The 21,285-nt window shown below is 40.7% G+C and overlaps 1 protein-coding gene across 1 annotated transcript in view; it reads left to right on the top strand.

The window, feature by feature from the left end:
* Positions 1-1,607: 1,607 nt before the first annotated feature.
* UVSSA (UV stimulated scaffold protein A) overlaps positions 1,608-21,285 on the top strand; it is a 56,097-nt gene continuing 36,419 nt past the window's right edge. Inside the window, exons 1-6 of the mRNA XM_075709065.1 lie at positions 1,608-1,705; positions 1,995-2,325; positions 6,614-6,734; positions 7,937-8,371; positions 9,546-9,655; positions 10,297-10,425. Coding sequence (XP_075565180.1) covers positions 1,608-1,705; positions 1,995-2,325; positions 6,614-6,734; positions 7,937-8,371; positions 9,546-9,655; positions 10,297-10,425 — 1,224 coding nt within the window. The remainder of the gene's footprint in view (positions 1,706-1,994; positions 2,326-6,613; positions 6,735-7,936; positions 8,372-9,545; positions 9,656-10,296; positions 10,426-21,285) is intronic.

Below are 21,285 nucleotides of genomic sequence, written 5' to 3'. Positions count from 1 at the left end.
TCCAGCAAAGAGTACGCCCGTCCAAGCCATGAGCAGCCAGTTTCTCCAGGAGAATGCTGTGGGAAACAATGTCAAAGGCTTTACTAAAGTCTAGGTAGACAACATCCACAGACTTTCCCTCATCCACTAAGCGGGTCACCTTGTCATAGAAGGAGGTGAGGTTAGTCAAGCTGGACCTGTCTTTCATAAACCCACGTTGACTGGGCCTGATTGCCCGGTTGTCCTGTTTGTGCCACATGATGGCACTCCAGATGATCTGCTCCATAACCTTCCCCAGCACTGAGGTCAGACTGACAGGCCTGGAGTTCCCTGGATCCTCCTTCTACCCTTCTTGTCGAGGCCCTCACATTTGCTAACCTCCAGTCAACTGGGACCTCCCTGGTGAGCCAGGACCGCTGATAAATGATGGAAAGTGGCTTGGTGAGCACTTCCACCAGCTCCCTCAGAACCCTTGGGTGGATCCCATCTGGCCCCGCAGACTTGTGTGTCTCTAGGTGGTGTAGCAGGTTGCTAACCATTTCCCCTTGGATTATGGGGCCTTCATTTGGCTCCCCATCCCTGTCTTCCAGCTCAGGGGACTGGGTACCGGGAGAACAGCTGGTCTTACTTGCTCCTTCCACCGTATCTTTGCATCTGCAACCTACAAATACAAGAGAAGAAACTCAAATCATGTCTCACATGGTGTATACAGAGCCCACGTGAGAAGCTATTGTGAAAGACTACAGACCCTCCAGGCTCTGGATAGCAGCATCTACTCAAGAAAATCCACTTTCCGCTGCAGAAGTGAGGATGGGCCGGGTTACAGGGCTCCATGAATGAGGGCCTGGTTCCCTGCCTTCCTCACTTCGTTTCCTGCCTTGCATTAGCTTCTTAGAGAGACAGGGCAGCGTGCACGGTGACGAAGAGGGAGGCCGAAGGTCTGACTGCCCTCACAGCTGTGAGGAAGCCCCGTCGTCAGGCGTGACGGCTGGGGGCTCCCGTCCCGTGCCAGCCCCGTCACCACCGTCACCACCGTCGCCCAGGGGTCTCGGCGGGGCAGCACCTCACGCGCCTGTCGTCGCCTCAGCGCCCCGCCTCGGCACCCAGCTCTCGACGCCTCCTGCCCCGGCCCGGCCCCTCCCCAGGCTTGCGCCTGCCCTCCAAGTCGGGCCGTGGCCTCGTTTCCCCCCAAAACCGTCTTTTCCAGCGATTCTTTGGAAATATGCGAAGCAGGCTTGTAAGCGCGGGGCACTGCGTGGTGGGCGGCCGTCGTTCCCCGCCGGGCTCGGGGCCCCCCCGGGCCGGTACAGCCTGCAACCAGGCCCGGCCCCTGCGCCCCCCGCGGACAGCAAGAGGTTAACACCACCCTCCCTAGAGCGAGGCGCGGTCCCTTTAAGGCCTTCCCCGCCTTCCCCTTGTCGCGCTTCCGGCTGGTGTGACGTCACGTGCACCGCGACAGCTGCGGCGGCGGCGGCGGGGCGGTGGTAGGCGCCGGGGGAGGGGGGTGAGGAAGGTACCACCCGCCGCGGGGCGGGGGGGGCGGGACGTGGCGCCTGGCCGGGCTCCCCGGGCCTGAGCGGCTCGGCGGGGCCGCTGTCCCGGCAGCTCGGCGTCCCGCCGCCGGCGGGATGGACCAGCGGCTCGCCGAGCTGGTGGAGGAGCTCACCACCGCGGGGGAGCCGCGGCTGGAGCCGGGCAGGATGAAGGAGCTGAAGAAAATCTGCAAGTACGGGCGCCGGGGCCACCGCGGGCGGGGCGGGCGGGAGCCGGGCCTCGGGCCTCGGGCCTCGGGCCTCGCTGCCTCCCCCGACGGCGCCGCTTCGGGCCGGGCCGCGGCGGGGGCCGCCCCCGAGGGCCGCCCTGGGGCCTGCTCTTCCCGCCGGGCACCGCTTGCTGCCAGCGCGGAGGCTGCTGCTTGAAAACTTAAAAATTGTTTTTAGAGCTGTGTTTTTACGTTCTGAACCTCTTATTAAATAACTCCCCCTCCCTTCTTTCGCTTACTTCTCCCTTCTCAGGTCTTCAGAGGAGCATCTCGGCCATGCCTACCACCTGCTGATGACGCGGCTGAAGGAGCAGCACGCCGAGATGCGCTTCTCGGCTTTCCAGATCGTGCAGGAGTTGTTCGCCCGATCCCATTCATTCCGGACGCTAATCATTTCCAAATTCCAAGAGTTCCTGGAGCTCACGGTGGGGATAGACCACGAGCAGCCTCTTCCCCCACCCAGAGAGGTGGCACAGAAACTGAGGAAAGCAGCCATTAAGTCAGTGCAAGACTGGCATGAGAAGTACGGAGAGGCCTACAAGAAGCTCGCTCTGGGATACCACTTCTTAAAGCAGAATAAGAAGGTACTCCGCGTTTTTACTTCTGTGTGTGTTTTTAGGTGGTGATTGCTAGGAGATGTTTAAAGCGAGGAAACCAACAAACGTAAAATAAAAGCTGTTGGAAATGACGTTGTTTCCAGGAGGCGTCCTGTTGAGCATCGTCTTTGAAAAAGAAATCCAAAAGTTTTTGTTCATCTTGCAGTATTGTAAAGCTTTAAAAACCCCAGGCTTGTACTCGGAGCTGGGCTCAACTAGCTTTTTCTCAGGGTGCAAAAAGTATTCCTCACCAATAGGCTTTCACCCACTGATTCCTGCCTGAAGCCCCAAAGTCTGGCCTTTTTAGAAAGGAAATAATGGTTACACCTTAAACTGAGGATAATCAGCTAGTAAGTTTTTCTATGAAGGTTTAAACTAGCCCGATTTCTGTACTGAGCTGTCTGGTTCTAGTGTCCTTTCGCTGTAGGACAATGACAGTAAGTGTAGGTGCTCGCCCCCCTCAGCTGCAGTGTTCCTGTATGTCATACAAGAAGTTTTATTCAAGAGGACTTTCTTGTATGTAAACACTTGGCTTTTAGCTCACCCTTGTAGGCTTCAAGTGACTGTTTTGAACATTCTTCTCCTTTAGTATCTATTCTGAGGTGCAAACAGTGAAATTGAGAACACTTTTCTAGAATTCACACTATCAATAATGATAATATCAGGCTTTCAATAAATACGTTGATTCTCTTTCTCTTCAGCAAGACAGATGTTCAGTGTTTCGAACAGTAGATCAAAACCGTTTCTGATACATGATGTGTTTCTGTTGTTCCCGTTCCTTACTAAGCTAATAGTGTACCCTACTTGTATTATTTATTGTACCGTGTTCTTTTTCTATACCATTTTTGGCATCTGCTCACAAAAGGTGATTGTCTTTGAATCCTCCCTTACTGTCTTGTTTAAGAAAGAAAAAAAACTGAACAAAAGCAACAAGGAGAAATGCAAGACTGAGGAGGAGGAGCTCTAACACATAATACAGATTTAGAAGGTTGAACATGCAAGTGTATGGCAAGTCTGCTGAAGTTTGGCATGCTTCTCTTTCTCTGGGCTTCTGTGGTTAATGGCTGCTCCCCGGTTACAACTGGGTGATCACTCTGTATATTTGCAATACTAAGCTACCCAGCAAGGTTGGCTGTTCTCTGTTCTGGAGCAGCTGAATTTAAGTACCTCTAGAAACATGAGTACCAATAGAAACAATCTTATGTAGTTTGATAACTCTTGTACTTAAAGAGTTGAGATGAGCCAACTAACTTAACCAGCCTTTTGCCAGCTTAATACTTGAAGTGTGAGAAGCAACCAAAAGATTTGAGGGGACATTTCTGCTTCTAGAAGTAAAGTACATCGGCTGTTCTGTATTACAGGTCTGGCACTGTAATATAGGACAACTTGAGAGGAGTGTTAGCTGTGTCTGGGGTTTGTGGCTGTTGATTTTTTTTTTCTTTTTTAATCACCAAAATCACCTTATAAACAGTTGGTCAGAAGATGACAACTGCTGCCCTTTTAGGGTGTAAACCTAGAGCTACCCCCGTTTTAATGTTAGTAGGTCCACATTGGTAGGTACCTATATACATGTTTGACTTGAAGAACAAATAATATTTCAGTATATCTGACAGTAATTGTTTTCAAACTCCTGTCTCAAAGTTTAAAAAAAGAAGAAGGGGGGGCGAAGTTTTAAATATTTCCAAATGTTTGCATATTTAGGCAACTGAGTCATGTTATAGTATCTTTGCATTTGAGGAATGCATGGATGGAATTAGAGAGTGAGCTGCAGTTATGGAGTGAACAGGATTTTAAGCAGCTCAATATAGAGTATCTAACTGCTGTACTTCAGTATTTTCCCAAAAGTTGCAGTAGTTGTCTAGGCCCACTACTTACACCCTTTAAATCAAGAACAATTGTTTGCAACCCGTCACGTCCAGTTCCATAATTGCAGAGCAATGGTACAAGGCTTCACGTAGCCGGTACCAATACAGAGGCAGAACAGCTCTGGTCTCAGTCCATAAATGAGGTTAGATGTTTTCTGACCACGTTTTTGAGTTAGTGCTGACCCCAGGTAGCGAGTGAGTCCATGTGCACAACTGTAACTCGGGCCCTGAGTTATTCTGACCTCGTGAGGCTCCTGTAAAGGGCTGGTTCGCCCTGTTTTGGGCAGCTCGAAGCTTTGCGCGTGCTGTCGACTTGGTTGGTGGTAGGTATCTAGTATGTGAGGCACGCTCTCGTTACCAGTGGCAAACCATGATGAATTGGCAGATGTTGTAAGAGGAACATCTGGCCAAGTGCTGAAGTATGAAACTACACAGCAGAGCAGCATGTGACTGGTCCTTTTGGGACAGAGAAGGGGAAAGAATGGCAAATGACTCCAGTTTAGGTATTCTGGTATGAGGCAGAAGTTGTGATTTAGGAAGCTCTAGTCTCTGTTTTTTTGGGCAAGTGACATCTGGCAGCCTAGAAATGGGAGCTGTAGTTCCCGGGTTCTGTGTCCTTGCTCTGTTGTTGAGGGTGATGTTGCTCTGGGAGCATCTGTTCTGCTACTGGGTGGAGAGCTATGCAAACTTGGTAGAAAAAGCAGATCCTGAAAACCAAAAAACTCACCCTGGTGATCCATGTGCTGCTATAGGTTGTGAAGCTAGCTCTTTTCCTACCTTCCCTCTGCCCTCAGTTTCCCCAATAAAAAAAGAGCTTGGTAAGTGTGCCCCTCTTCCTAAACTAGTGGAGACTCTCCATGCCAGTTTCCGTGAAAGCTGAAATACCCTTTTGCTGCTAGAGGTTTTTATATAAAAAACGTTTGTCTTTAAAGTGTTTGCATGAATAATACTTGCAAAAATCTTAAGGCCTGTTGCACGCTGTGGGGATTATTCAACAGTAGGAACATTTACATAGCAAGACACTTTAGCACATAGTTAAGCCCAAGTACAAGCGTTTGTCTTTTAACTTCCATAGTGTTTAATGGAGTTACCTACTTGCTTCATGCAGAACAAATATGAGAAAGTTTCTGTCATTTCGAGATGAGAGACTAACAAAATTCTTGATTGTACAAAAAATCTGCAAACTTCAGTTGTAGGATGTACTGCTTGGTTTGCTTGACCCATGGCTTGTAAGTCCATGTATGTACCTATGACAGGAGAGATCTTTTGGGACTAGATAGAAAGTGAGACTTGTTTTCCTGTGTAGAGTGATTTTCGATGTTGTGTGGGCTTCTGCCTCGTAAGTGTGATTCAACTTCACTGTTTTACTCTTGTGTGGCTCCAAAACGTTGGTGTAGGGTGTCAGTATCTGGGAACCATTACTGTATGTTGACAAGCTTTATCACCTAGCACTGGCAATAACGACAAACATACAGTGGGTGCTTGTAATGTAGACATAGCACCAGAGAGTCTGCGGACTTTACTAGCAGCAAAGTACGGGCTTGCTCAGCACTCAACGTAATCTGTATTGAAGTTGTTGAAAGTTACATGGTACCAATCAAAAGGAAATACTGTGTTTTTCTTTTTTGAAGGGGTTTCCTTATGCAATAACACAATCAAGACTCCTTTCCTTAAAGTAGAAGTGGAAAATATTTGCATTTTCAAGCCCTTCTAAGAACAAACTAAAAAAAAAAAAACCCTTGCAAATATTTTAAGAAAGTGTTTTGAATCAGTCAGATTTATGTTTATATTTCAGTCATAAGAAAGTGAAGTGAAACTGAATGATAACCTTGCCCTCAATCCCCAAATCCAACAAATATAATTGTAAAATCCAAAATTTGGTCTTTTTTTAATGAATTTGAATGTCTTCTCTTCTACTTTCCTTGCTTATAAAGTTCTTCAGTAAGTGATATATATACTTGTGGTAATAGCACTTACTAATTTTCCTAAATTTCTTTTACTAATAGTGGACCTAGTGTGACGTTTTCGTGTAATTTGAATACTTACCCTGTGTAGTGTCTTCCTGCCCATTCCCCCTAACCCCATGTCTCCAATGCTGTGACGGAGGTCTCCCAAACCTAGTTTATTCCTGCAATTTAGATGTGGAAATCTAAGCGTTTTGTTTCTCTACCTTATGATTCCTTTCTGAAAGCCATTGATTCTCAGCAGTCCCTTATTAGTAGAAGTAAAAACTCTGTTCAGAATTACTGTAGTTATTGATTCCAGGAGAAGAGATAAAAGGAAGTACTGCTGAGCTGCTGGCTGATCACTGTTGTTAGAGGATTTTTCACCACAGATAAGGATCTTAGGAAATGGATTTTCTATATATTTCTTACAAGGAATGTTATACTTTTTCTTCATTTCCTCTTTAGGTGGATTTTCAAGATGTGCATGCCAGAACCGTGGCTGAAAGGAGGAGAGACGAGGAGAAGAAAAAACGATTGGAAAACATTTACAAAGAAAAAGCCAAAAGGGCTGAAAAAGAAATGGAAGGTGAGTTGCTTTGGTTCTTTTGGTGTTTGGGGTTTTTTGTTCGTTTTTAAAGCAATCTTTTTTAAGTTTATGTAAAACAAACTCTAAGACAATGGCTATCCAATTAATAGCTGACCACAGAGGGCGGGAATAGTACATTTGTTAGAGCCTGAGCCTCTGTGTCTCTCACCTAAAGAATATCAGGATGAACAAGTGACAGTCCTGTGAGCTCAGGTAGTGAGAAGAGATCTTAAAAAAAAAACCAAACCAAAACAAACAAAAAAAACCAAAACCCCACAAATTTAGCAAGGTCTGGTCTGTAATTCAGTAACGTATGAATGCATAAACTCAAGCAGGCATATCATGAGACTTTTCAGAGCTAGTGGCTTAATTTCTGTGTCTATGACTAGGCACAGACTTTTCAACACCTTGTTGGCTGATGACCTTAATTATATTGTATATACAGTCATCATGTTCCAGAAGCGTAGGAATCCTGGATGCAATGTAGGATATCTATGAAAAGTATCATACTGCTGCTAAAAAACCATGTCTTAACTGGGGGCTGAATCTCTAAGCAATATGTATTCAGCAAACATATTTCTGTAATATGAAAGAACAACAGAGATAGTAAGTATATTATGTTGCAGTTACAAAGGGTTATTTAATTAAATTACTTTAGTATATGCAATGCGTGCATTTGTGTCTGCATTTATTCTGCAGGCTGGAAACATTTTCATGCACGAGGGTGGAATTTTAAAGAGATTTATCCTTCTTAAAGTCACTTTTATTGGTAGCATCTTTTTGAGCAATAGCATATGTTCATGGCTACACCTGCAAGCAACTATAACATTCACGGCTGTAGAATGAATACCCACCAACATCACTAAGAATATCCTCATTGAACCTTGTTCTCCTTCAGATTCTGTGAAGTATTTGTCATCTTTGCCTAGTGAAATTTTAGAGAGGATAGGGAAAGGAGGAACACTGATTCTAAATTCCTTGCTCAGGAAATTCTACATGTCCTGCTTAAGAAAAGTATTGTCACTTTTATAAGGACAATGTCTGTAGTGGAGAGAGATCTGTATGGATAAATTATCACTGATTGCTGGATAAATAGATTATCCCTTTGGCAGTCATATTTGTTTTGTAAATCTATGCCTGCTCTGGAGACATTAGCATTTTACAGTCTTTAACAATCTTCTAAAACAATTGTCTCTTGTTAGAAATGTCCCAAGAGGTTGCTGACACACTGACAGAGATGGAAAACTGTTTCCGGCTTCTGATGCCAGATCCTTTCGACTTCACTGTGAATAATACGGAACTGGAACCCAACAAGCAAATGACTGCTAATGAGGACAGACCTGCATCCCCCCTGGCCTCCCAGATGGAAGTTAACCAGCCCTATTTTGGATGCATGGATGATGAGCAGCCGTGCTGCAGCAAGGACATTCTTTCTGTTTCTCAGTGTGTTAGAACTGATAAAAACAATGAGTTAGATGAGAAATGGGAGAAGCCTGAGCAGAAAGAATTAGATGGAGACACATGCTTGGAAGTTCAGTCTGGTGTCCCTGCTCTCAGTGATGATGATTACCAGACTTTTGTTAGGAACCATGGGCTTATTTCACATAAGTATACCCTAGACCTTGAAATCTCCACAGGTACCTGGAAAATTTTTTCACATATAGCTGGAGACAGTCTTTGTCTGAAGTGCTTTGTAGTTGTGGGGTGTTTTTTCTATGTCTTAAATGCTTGGGGTTCCTGGACACCATTTATTTTGGAGTTCTTTTCTGTTTCTGGTTCATCTAGTAACCATTCTTAGGTTTGGGTGTCCTTGTATGTGATTTACAGATTTTATTAATTACCTTCTAAGACTGAACTTTTGTATTGGTTGTTGTAACCATATTGCAGCACTTCATAGTACCTGGAATAAGATGAGTTTCCTGTCTTTAAAAAAAAAAATCACAACCTGTTTACAGTATATAATTTTATTTTCCATATGCTTCATGATTTACCTCTTTCTCTCTATAGCTGGGGTATAAGTTACTAATTTAAAAATCTCACAATTGGCTGTTTTGTAAACTTTTTTTCCCCCTTGCTACTGACTACTTGCAAGAAGTAGTAAGTAGAGTTTTGCTAGGAAGTCTTAAGGGTTATGATTATACCTTTTTTTATATAACTTCGCTAATACAAATTGCCTCTAGTAAAATTAGGGTGGTTTGTGTTTTGGTAGTCGAAGCGAAGTGTCTTACAAATACTGTCCTAATGGAATTTCATGTGCAAACAGCCAGTAAGACAGGAATCTACTTCTGTGCTTGCAGACAAGAGAATTGGAAATGTATCTGTGGGGCTTATGAATGACGTAATGGGTGAAAAGTACATTTTCTTACTTGAGTGGTGGCATACCTGGCTTCTTTGACAATCAAGTCCCTATTGCCACTGGAGCAGGGATTTTTTTTTTTTTATATTGAATGTGCAGAAACTGGTGCAATAAAGCCCAGTCCATTGATTGGAACTTAGGACAAGATGTAAATAGTAAGACTGCAATTGTCTGTGGTTTATTTAGTGATTCCTCAGTAGTGATGACTTAACAACTCTGTCATCACTGGACTGAAAGCTTTTCCTCTGATTTTTTTGAACATGTGGGTAATAGTAGAATAATTAGTACTGAACAGAGAAACATTCTGATGTTTGTAACTCTCCCTGAAGTGATAAGATATTTTAGAAAGGTTCATGTCTACTTCTGCTTAGCTTCTTTAGCTCCTGTAGGGAAGATACTGCAAACATTGCACACTAACTCTTTTTTTTTTTTTTTTTTTCCCCTGTTTTGAGCAGATATAAAAGTGCATGAGAATGAAGATAATACTGCCGTAATAAACACTGTCACTGATGCTCACAAACTCCTCAGAAATAAGTTTTGGCCTTCTGTGCAGTCCTGGATTCAGGTGGGATAAAAAGACCTTTTTTCTTCTTTTTTTTTTTCTTTTTTCTTTTTTTTTTTATAAAAAGATGGAGAAGCAAGGATGGGGGTACAGTACATCTTGAGGGAGAGTGAGCAAAAAGGAAATTAAGGTTGAAGAAACATTGGTGCAAATAGAAAAGATTTCTAGTTCAGTAGGGTTGGACAAAAGGAGACTACAGGAGCTATATGACTTGTTTGATGGCTCTCAGCATTGGGTATGCTACCTACAATCATACTTTTTTTTTTTTTTGAAGATATAGTAAAATGGGGTTTCTTTGCAATGGATTAAAGTAAAACACAGCTTGTTTTTGTTACATGTCTGTATCAGAAAAACAGTATGTCCTTTCTGTCAGTTGATACTACTGCTCAGGAGCCTCACGCATGGAATTTGGCATACAGAAGGACACTCTCAGGAGATGTTTATACCAGCTGTTCATTCTTTGTCTTTAGTAGTTGCTGTTAGCTTTTATATTCTAGATAGGAAAAGAAGTGGCTTCACTAATTGTTACTTGTAAAAGAAAGGCATTTGTGACAATGTTGCTTAATTACGAAGGAAAACTGAAAATGGTTTTTGGCTCGGATGTCTAGAAAAAGGAATAAGAATGTTTGTTTCTTGCTTTGCAGTTATTTACCAGACCAGGAATAAATGATGATCGGCTAAGATGTGCCATTGATCTCAAGAATAAATTGGAGACTGCTATGAAGAAATACAAGGAAATGAACATTTCCTTTAAAGCGAGAAAAAGAAAAGTGGTGAGTTTCTGTTTTGCTAGAGGGACCATTAGTTAATGCTTACCTTGTATGCAAAAAATTCACTTTCTATTAACCCTTAATCTGGGAAACTTTTCAACACATGTTTTATTGAGAAGTACACTAATTCAGCTGGTTGTAGCTTCACTCAAGGAAGTTGCACTAAACACCTGCCAGGGGCATGCTTATTAGGCAAAACCATGTAAAGCAGCACTGTTGTTTAGGATAGGGAAGTGGTTAAGTTCAGATTTTATTTACTCTTAGTTTCTTCATGTGTAACACTACGTTCTCAGCTTCTTTTGTGGATATTTCTCAGTAAGCACTGTATTACTCATGTTCCTTTACAACTTGCTGAACTATACTAGTGTCTCGCAATTTGGGAAAATCGTGTCTCTGCTGTGGAGCATTTACTCTCTCTAGTGAGCATGTATGTGATTGAGGATATCTTAAAATTATTTGTTGTTATATGGAGCTTTAAAGTGTCAAAATATATTTCACAAAGACAGTTTCTGTGAAATAGGTGAAACTTGTGAATAAATGGAGGCTGACAGATCAAATACTTTATTCATATCCAAAAAGGAGTCTATGGCTTGTTTATGTAGCTAAAAAGCAGAGCTGTGTAATACTCATTTCTGTTGGTTGCAATCAAACAAAATTACTGTATAGCTTGACATGAAAGTAAGTGGTTTGGGTCAGGGGCCAGGGTAAAGTCTGGTTTATGACTGGATTGTAAGAATTGGATCTGGACATTATATCTTGGACTAGATTGTGGTAGCCTCGTTTAGCCGTGACTGAGTGTTGTAGACTTTGCTTCCGTTGTGCAAATGAAGCTTTATCAAGATTAATCTGGTTCATCACCTTAATACCTACTGATGTACCACACCAGTCAAAAATGCCAACTCTGAATGAAAAGTACTGAAAGACTGTCTTGTCAGAGGTTTTTTTCTCCAGTGAAATATGTGTGCTACCTTTATGCAACCAGCTATGAAGGAATCCAGACATCTGCTGTCATTCCTGCCATTTGCTTGACAGGACTTCATTTGCTGCACCTCTGCATGGAATATTGGTTGCTATATTTCTTGCAAGATATAAAGGACATTCAAGCCTTGATTTTTCATGTGTGTGTGCGTGCATGTGTATGTATTTAAAGTGGTATTGTTACCACTTCTGGAGATTGATCAGTGCTATCTATATAAGGTTTGAAAGCTAATAAATTCTGTCGTTAGAAGGAGAAAAAAAAAAAAAAAGGAAAATACATAGCAGTGCTCACAAAGAATACATTCAAAATGAAGCAATGCAGGTTGAGGTATTAACTTAAGCATTGAAAACAATATATAATTACTCCTAGAGTTTTTATCCAGTGGAAAAATACCCAAATTTAGTGTTAGTGCTGAGTTACTTTAAATTTATAACCTGAACATAGAAAGCTTTGTAGTGCAGAAGGAAAAGGTATAAATTATCTTCTATTCGTGTGTCAAATGACTTGGTTGAAACGTAAAAACACGGTAGAGTAAGAGTCTGATAGAACAAAATAAACAGCATCTCTTAGACCGTGATTATTAAATCCCCATCTGTCAAATATTTACATGTCAGCATATGAAACACTACACACAGCTCCTGTTTAATTCAGCATTGCCGCTTGTGTTGCGTTGTTGCTTCTGTCTGTACATCCTTGTGCCATTGGAACTATAGTTCTTGCCATGCCGAAGTTGTGCTCTCTTGTGTATCTTTAGATCCAAAATAAGTAGGGATAGCCTGTCCTCCAGAGCACCGGCTGACGGCCCCCCTGTCCCAACAGAGCGCGGTGCGTTACAGCTGGTGGTGGTTAGCACCTGGGGGCAGTGAGCGCTGTACCTGCTGACGTGTAGAGGTGAGCACACGTAGAAATGAAGGGGAGCGTTTAGTAAGCAGAGAGAGAGAATGTAAATAAAGTGTCTGAGTGCAGAGGGTCCTGTGTAAATTGTCTGGTTTGTAGTTGGTCTGTGACATCTCTACATTTGGATATGATAGCAGTTTTCCTGGCAACAAGTGACTGCAATCTGAGGTACCTATATTGTTAGCTGGAGAAAGTAAAGGTGAATTGTTTGCGTACATGCTCATTTCGAGTGTAATTATGGTCCTGCATCACAGGCAAGCCTTACCTTCAGGGAGCAAGTGGTTTTATTTTATCAGCAAATACAAAACAGAACGATAGGGACATGGAAACTTGGCTGGGGACTTGGGCTTACCCAGTGTCCTCAGACTTTCTGTTTTTCCTTTGTGCTCATTCTCCGTGCTTCTGTGGTATCTGATTGTCCCCTTTTCATCTGTTCTATTCTGTGCTTTGTTTCTGTTCTGTCCGGGGATGGGGGGAGTAAGGGCTTTACCCATCCTCAAACTGAGATCAAGAAAGTTGATAAAGGGTTTAGTGAGGCACAGTGAAACTGGAGATTTGTCACTATAAACTCTACCTCTCAATCCTGCAGAGATTCAAATTGCCACTTAAAAGAGGGAAGGTCCTGGAGTCCCTTACCATTGCCATGTGTCATTGGTACTGTTTAGCTGAGCAGTTATTCATGCATGTGGCTGAGATGCAAATAAGGTGTATATATTTGGAGTAATTCTTGACGCTGCGGTTCAATCTGAATATACCAACAATGTAGCTGCATGTGAATTACGTTGGGAGGAAGAAGTTGGCGGTTACCTGGCCTGCCTTCAGAGAAGAATCATTTTGTTGGTGCAGGAAGGTGTCTGCTTTTGGTAATCCTCACTCTTACCTCCATGCTTTCCATTGTTTCTTGCTTCATTTTCCAGATCACAGAGCACTAGTCTGCAATGTAGCATCCTTAGGGAATCAGAGCATGTTAGAAAATTAGCACAAACTATTTTCTCTGAAGTTTTTTTGCCTTTATCTTTACTGAAAAATGTAAAAGCCGCACTGCATTGCAAACTACAGGGAAACTTGTGTGTGTGGATTTACGGAACTTCTCTTATACAAAGTCACTTGAAGGAAAGCACAGAACTTTACACAGTGAAACACTTTGACTTAAACTGGTTTATAGTGGCATGAGATACAGCCACCTCTTTGTTTTCTCCTCCGTGATAGTGAAGAGCTCAAACCATCGGAGAGCTGTCATTTTTATGTATCCAACCCTGCCAACACAAGTAGGCTGCGGCACCATTCTGCTCTTGCCTCTCAGGAGCTGTGGGAGAAGAGGGAGAAGAACGACGGAGGTTATCCTTTGACTATCTGGAAACAAATCCCTTGCAGCAGCTTTTGTAAATGTTAATACACCCCAGCTGCCCAGACCATGCGTTCCTTCTTCCCATTGCTGTGCCCCCAGCAGATCAGAAGTCATCAAGACTTCTCTTCCTGAGCTGTTATTTTTTTCAAAGAGGTAGGGGATGGACAAAAAATGACAGTCTGACTGTGGTGGTCAAAGGCAAATGAGTTGTTATGCACTTACACAAGTTATGTTCACTGAAATACTTGTTTGGGGTGCGAATCAGGTGTTGGTTTCTGATAGGAAATGTATTTGGAGAGTCTAAACCAGTTTTGAAATCCATTTTTCTGTGAATCTGAGGCTTAGCTGAATCTAGGGGAAGAGGGTAGAAGCTGTAAAAGGACTTTTATTTCACAGTACCTGGATGCTCGGACATAGCCCTTTCCTTCTCTGAATTCTCTTGCTTGGCATAATTTCAGTGCCCAGTAGAGGGAGTGCATACTGCATGCTCGACATTTTTCTCTATGCCACCTTTATCCAAAGCCAGCCATCATCCCAGTCTGTTTCCAGGTAAACTTACACCAACAGCAATACACCAGAGACACTTGGAGTTAATTCTTGACTCTATTTAGATGAGTTATTATAGAAGTACAATTGTAATTATTGGCTGAGATTGATGTTTAAATAGAAATTCCTGTTTCTAGCAGTTTAATTCTTTTGTAGGAATAACTTACTTATGGCTAAAATGTTTCTTTAAAAATATTTTTTGCTGGTTAGAAATAGTTTCATTTGTTAATGTCTTCCTCCTTTTCTTAAAATACTAGCTTTTTTTTTTCTTGTTTAGTGTCTGATTTGCAGCTGATTATATGCAAATGATCTTGCAATTTTAAAAGTTGTGAGAAGATAAGTGTGTACGGTATTTTAAATCGTGCACACTACCTTTCACTTATTTGCATAAGGATAACCCTTGAAGTCCTCACATTGTTAATAGAGATGTAGCTCATTAGCTATATTTTGTACACTGAGAGTATATTTATCTCTTATGTAATTACCTTTGGGAAGCTGTAAAAGGTTTACTACTCAGGCTGGCTAAAACTTGGACAGATGGAAGCTAGTAGGCAGTATGATGTGTGAAACATCCTGCTCATTTGTCTGTCAGCAGAGTGATCATTTAACAGGCCTATTACATTTTGAATTTTTAATTTCAAGTTATATTAACAACCAGGGAGATACAGTTTTTCATTAACTGTCTTCATTACTTTTTGTTTCACCTTTCCTTATCTTCTGTCAAATCTAAGCGTGCGCTTGGATCTTGATTTATTCGTGTACTTAATTTTATCCATGTGAAACATCTGGTTGAATTCAATAATGCCATTAATAATTAGATTTGGAGAAGGCTGTCCTTGTGTTGTCCAGAGCCTGATCTGATCCCCAAACCTTACTGCAATACAAGTCAGATTTTTTTCTGAAAGAGTAATGTCACAAAATTGTTACAAATTATATTTACAAGTTAAAACATATTTATATAAATATAATGGTCATAATTTAGTCTTAAAATAAAATGTTTTAATACATAAAAATATTAAAATTTTAATACATAATAAATTAAGCCAAGAGCTCTACCAATTGGCTGCAAGACTATTGCTGATTCTTTTTTTTTCCCGTATCTTCAAGTATAGCTTGGCATTTTATCAGTGCTAATGAGTTATTTCTACCTAATCATTTTGTAGCTTTATAACCAGCTCTTTTATAAGTCTGTCTTTTAGTTAAGTTAGCTCCTGCTTTAAAAAAAGAGTTGCACTTGAATTTTAGATCAAAAGCAAAGGCTGTATTGTTTTCTCTTTCTGCTTCTTTCTGTAGCCATAGAGAATCCAGTCCAGCTGACTGCTTTCTGTAACAGCTTCTTGTACTCACATCCTCCTTTTTTCCCCTCTTCTTCATTTTAGAGAAGTTCTTTCTGGGGGGTAACTGCCCTTAGTAATTCCTCACTGTGCCTGAACCCATAACTGCTAAAATGTCTTGGTCTAAATACTCAGACCAAGGAGCAAGAGAGATGCCTTTGGAAAAGAAGTCTTTTCCCCAGGTGATGCTTTTAAACTGCACACAAAAGAAAACCCTAACTCTTAACAAAGTTGCCGTTTGAAAACCAGAAGCATTTAATGTTGAGATTTGAATAGTAACTTGATGTTGATTGTTAGTATGTTCTCTAAAACTTAAGTATAGGAATATTTGATAATTAAATGAGCATTACACCTAAAGATGTATATATCATTAGCGTGTAATGTGTTCAGAATAAATAAAGTTTAATAATGTTTGTATGATCAAAGCAGGCAACGTTTTAATTTTTTTTTTGTCTAGCTAATATTTATCAAAAAAGCCAGGTCAATCATAACTGTAAAAGTAAACACAAAATATTAAATAAGTCATACAGATGCTTATGCTTCCTCTTCCCTCCTCCCCCATTTTAACCATCATATGGTAATTGTTTCTATCTGTGAAATGTCTCTTTCGTAATAGGTTTTCACCTAAAAGAGCTTTTCAGGTTTTTTAAGTCTTACCAGGATGTAGGACTGAAATAAAACAAAATATTGTAAAATTAACCCTCAAAACAGTACTCTCTTGTTGAAGTGTCTAATCAGCTAGTGTGATGTTTTGGGGTTATGGGTTGTTTTTTTTTTTTTTTTCTTTTCTAGACCTGAATGTTGCTGTGCTATATTTTATGCTTTGCACTGGCTATGCAGCCTGCCGCTGTTACAAAGTTATTAAAAATATCTTGTTATGCAGATCTAGCCGTGAATTCTTAAAGTTGTCACTGTGACGACCTCTGATCCCTATCTGATTCGCAGGTCGCACAATGCAATTTGGAGCTCTTCTAATAGAGTGTAAAATAAAGTAGGATGTCTCTATCATCAAGTTAACCCTTATGTTAAGTATTTAAGTTTTTCAGGCCGAAGGGTCATCTCCCTTGATTTGTCTATGAATACTGAGCAGCGTGCACTCTGTAGGTAGTAGATATAAATTTGCTTCCTGCTTTTTATCCATCCTACCTTACAAGGGGAAACAGTATATTGAAGTGAATTGAATATATTTGTGAGGTTCATAAAGGTACTTTGCTAAATGTGTATTTATAAAAATGGAAAAGGAAGGAAATTTTCAGGCTTGGAGCACATACTAACGCATTTAAATTTAGTTAATGCAGTAGTATTAAGGTAAATACATTCACATCTCATGATATCTTTGTGCCTAAAATCCACAATCAGGAATATATGTAAGGTTATGTGTGTCTTGCACAGGATATTTTGTTGACTTGTTGCCTGTGATAGATCAGGTTTATTTAATTAACATGTATATCTGTTAAAAATACAGCATCTGAAATAATTTTTAACAAATGCGTAGTTCAGATTTATTCATAAATGCGATCACCGGAGTACTCTGCAATTTAGTTACTGATTTTACAGTATATGTGTGTGCAGACTGTATCATGAGATAGGGGCATATATGCATTGGTGGTGGATACAAAGTTTTAGTAGCATGAGTTTGATCTGGCCTAAGTGATAGGTGGTAATCCATCAAATGCAATAGGACTTTTTTGCACGAAGAAATTAAATAATTCAAAATATTGCGTAAGATGTTTCAAAGGGTCATAGGAATACTGTTCGTCATCTCATAGATAACATGGACTAGCTGAAAAATGCTGGAAAACCCTTCTCTGTGGAGGGGGAAAGAAAGAGGTGGTTTTGGTTGACCTTTGAATTATCAGGCCATAAAACAACTTTTCAGTCCAGAAATGGATATAGCTGGTCCTGGACCTCACTACAGCCTTAAACAATGGCTTTGAACAATTTCATCTGGACTGGTGTGCAGGGAACACTGCGCAGGAAAATGGTTAGTCCAGAAAGAAGGAGGGAGGGGTGGTTCAGGTATAGTGGCTGTTGACAGTGGCTATATGACAGCTGCTTTCTTCTTCAGTGACAAAAATGAGCATTTTCCTTCTGCTTTTAGGAGTGGGAAGCATCTTGGGAACTCTGCTCTGGGTACGTTCCTGTCTGAGCATGGACTCTAAATGTGATTTCACATCACTTGGCTTGTAGCTTTGCTGGCTTTATCACACCTCAGTCTTTGAACCTGCAAATCTTTCCTTTTATGTTAAGATGAACAAAAAACTGCATAGGCCCTTTACAGAGTTTCCTTACTTGTGGTTATCCAGGAGTTAAGAAGAAACCAAGTTTGGTTTTCAAGGCACAGGTAATGTGTGCAACACCGTTTTAAGCTTGCCTTTTGTTAAAATTATTTAATCCATTCTACATTCCTGAAACATTAAAAATCAAATTTTACTAGGTATTTCTTAGCATGTTATGTAGTTACCAAATCTACTTCTTAGCGGGCGGGTTTTTTTGTACAGGTTGCTGTGTGTTGCTACTTGTGGGAGCTGAACAGGAAAGCAGCTTACATATTTCGGTAATGATTTTAGGGTTGGCTTAAAGATGATCTAAACACGAGCAGCAATCAAAAGGGATAGTCCTGTCTCTATTTCCTCCCCTGATGATTCCCAGCGCTTCCCTCACACCAGCGATAGAGCTCCTGTTGCAGCAGGGACCTGAACTGACTGGAACCTAATCTAGAGAAGGTTTCTGTAGCAGCGATAAGCTCACATAGTGAGACTGTCCCTTTCAGTAACTGAATAAACTTGGGTAATGCAGATACAATTATGAAGGTCAATCTTTACTTAATCAGACGACTCAAACTGATGGAGTGATATATGATTAGCTCATCTCCCAGTGTGCATGAAAAACTGGATGAAAAAACCATACCAGATACTACCATTAAAATATATTCTCTTCTACGGTGTAATAAGATGTAGTGCCTGAAGTTTGTACAGTAACTCCATGGGAGAAGTACATTCCTGTACTTCTAAAAGTAAGATGTAACCTTTATTTTTGTATAAATATTACATGGAGACATTTAAGGGACTAACACTGTAGTCACTTTTGAAAAAACAAGTTAAATATAGGTATCAAATGTAGGTGGTCAGCATAAATTTTGTAGGAGTCAATTTTTTTTATGTTGGGGAACTTTGTTAGCGTTAATAATGAAGGGTTGCAGACTTCTGTTTTAGCTCTCTGGGATGCATGGAAAGGAAAGGTATTGTTAGACTTGGAGATATTCAGTAGTAAATAAAACCGTTACACCTCTCCTGTATGTGGTATTTATTTTATGAAAAATTTGGATTATGCAAGAGAACTTTGCCATTTTAATGTACTTTCTTAAGGTTTAAGAATATTTATGCAACCAAGTACTGTTGATTTTGGTGGATGGTAGGAGCCCAAGTAGTGAGGTATGAAAATACATCTGAGGATACATCTTGAGCGGTTACTGCTTATGAAGTACTAAACTTGCTTTGCAATATCTTCCTGAGATAATAGTTTTGTTAAATGCACCAGTTTTCCAGACTACCTTTATTTGCTGTCCTCTGTGAAACTGTAAATGCATGTGCTAGTCCATTGGGTATATTGGACATACTGATTGCTTCTGAACAATGATTCATTAAGATCCAAGGTTTTTTGAACTGTCTTGTTCCTTAAGACCTACTGATCTTCTTGAGTACATTTTTGCTGCTTTTTATGAAAATCCCTCCTAAGCTTATCTGGGATCTTGAGCCTGCTGGGATCCTGAGATGCGGAGCTAGTGACACAGAGTGTTACAGTGCAGTGTGCCTCGCCGCTGTTGGCCTCCCAATGTACATGTCCAAGCTCTGTTTATCACTGGGTAGGATGGAGAGGGCTTTGGCACAAGTCTTGAGTAAACCTCAAGCTTGCACCTCCAGGACTGTGACAATAGTCATAGACTACGGCTCTCGTACATTGCTTTAAAGAAAAAGTGGTTTGGGTAGTTTATTTTGCTAAAGCAATTTGAAGCAAGGTGTGCTGGTTCTCCAGCATTGTACGTAGGCTAACTGTTGGGCTGGAACCCTTGAAGCATTTTTACTAATTTCTGGAAATTATGCAATAGTGTGAAAAGTGCATTCCTAAATAAGTCAGACTGTCCAAGTAGCCTGTGTGCTGTTGAGCAGCTACAAATGGAATGAACGGTGATACTTTTACTGGTAAACATAAAATGTGATTTGCCAGGACCACATATCTAATTTGCAGTCATCTAGGTTTGAATTTATGCTCAAATCATGGAGCAAAGGGGAGGGAGTGTGTGTGGGAGGCCCCTATAAATATAGCTCTTTTAGTAGTTTATGTTTTCCTTGTGTTGCACACAGGAAAACTCAACCATGGTTCTGAAATCTGTCAAAATGCCAGCATTTCTTTCATTTTCATCCTGTGTTGGATAATATAAAGGAGGAACGTGTAAAAGTAAGAAACACTGTTAGACTATTTGGTTTCTATTACTGGCACTGAAGAAATTATTTTTACCCGGTCAGTGTTTGCTTATGTAGAATATCCCCAAATTTCATTTAAGATGACTGAAGGCTGTTTTGTGTTGTGGTCAAATAAAAAATGTATTTGCTTAAGGTTGCCCCTTTCAGTAGGTTCTGTGGCGATAAATATTCTGGTTCCCTAGCCAAGATCTTCTGCCTCTAGAAAAATATTTAGTTGGCTTTGAGTAGATGCACATGAGATATTGGCATGGTGGAATAATTTGCAAGATCTTCCAGTGAGGGTATTAGCATATAAATAGCAGATGCAATGACGACCATCACAGCTGAGTACATTTAATTTTTAGTTTATAAGATAGAATGGGTTTTTAAATGCATAGCCATCAAGCCTGCTGAAAGACAAATGAAGTTTAGAGTTCACTTGTCTGAGGATGCCTTACATCATTTTTTTTTAAAAAAGGGAAACAGACACACATAAAACTGAACAAAAGTGATTTCTTGGGTGAAAAGTAATTGAGATTGCAAACCAAGTTAATTAGACCATGCAAAATTTATTTAATGGTCCCAGCTGTAGTTCGCAAGTGGTGTTTTAGTAAGTAGATATGACTTCTTCATGCGCTATCTTTTCTCTTCCTTCTTTTCTAAAATAATTAGTAAACGCTGTACATCTAGTCCTATAAACTGATTGCATTGTATATTTCAGTCATTTTATTGCTTGCTTTAATTATGATTGCAGAGGCTCAGGTTTTTAAATCCTCTTAACGGAATGTAGCAATCAATTTATATAAAACTGGGAAAAAGCCCAAAGACATCTCTTTACATCTTTCCAGGTGGTGGGTGGAGGGTTTTTTTTGCATTTATTGCTGGCTGGGATGGGTGAGCAAGGCATTTAACTGGGGCTGTGGTTGCACTGAGCTACGCTAACAGCTGGAGGCTCGTGGAGTGTTGACTCCAAAGTAAAAGGTGCGATTGCATTTCTACTGGCATCCAATAGTTGTTTTCAGTATTTTTAATGAGATGGAGACTGATAAGGAAACATCTGGTTTTTCAAGTTTTTTTAATGAGTTAGGGAGCAAATGGTTTGATTGCACTTGTCTAGCTGGAAAAGTCAGCACTATTTTAAGTTTTTAATGAAAATTAGGAGAATTGAGGAGTCATTGTTCTAACACTGATTACAATGAAAATAATGCATGTATATTTTCTACACTTTTTTCTGTATTCTCATATGCAAATAAGTTCAGCCCAAGAATCTGGAAATTGTCTAGTTAGATCCTATCT

This window comes from Pelecanus crispus, chromosome 4 (genome assembly GCF_030463565.1).
Source record: "Pelecanus crispus isolate bPelCri1 chromosome 4, bPelCri1.pri, whole genome shotgun sequence".
Classification (NCBI taxonomy): Eukaryota; Metazoa; Chordata; class Aves; order Pelecaniformes; family Pelecanidae; genus Pelecanus; species Pelecanus crispus.
The sequence above is the reverse complement of the archived record's forward strand: the minus strand, read 5'-3'. Positions and strand labels throughout refer to the sequence as shown.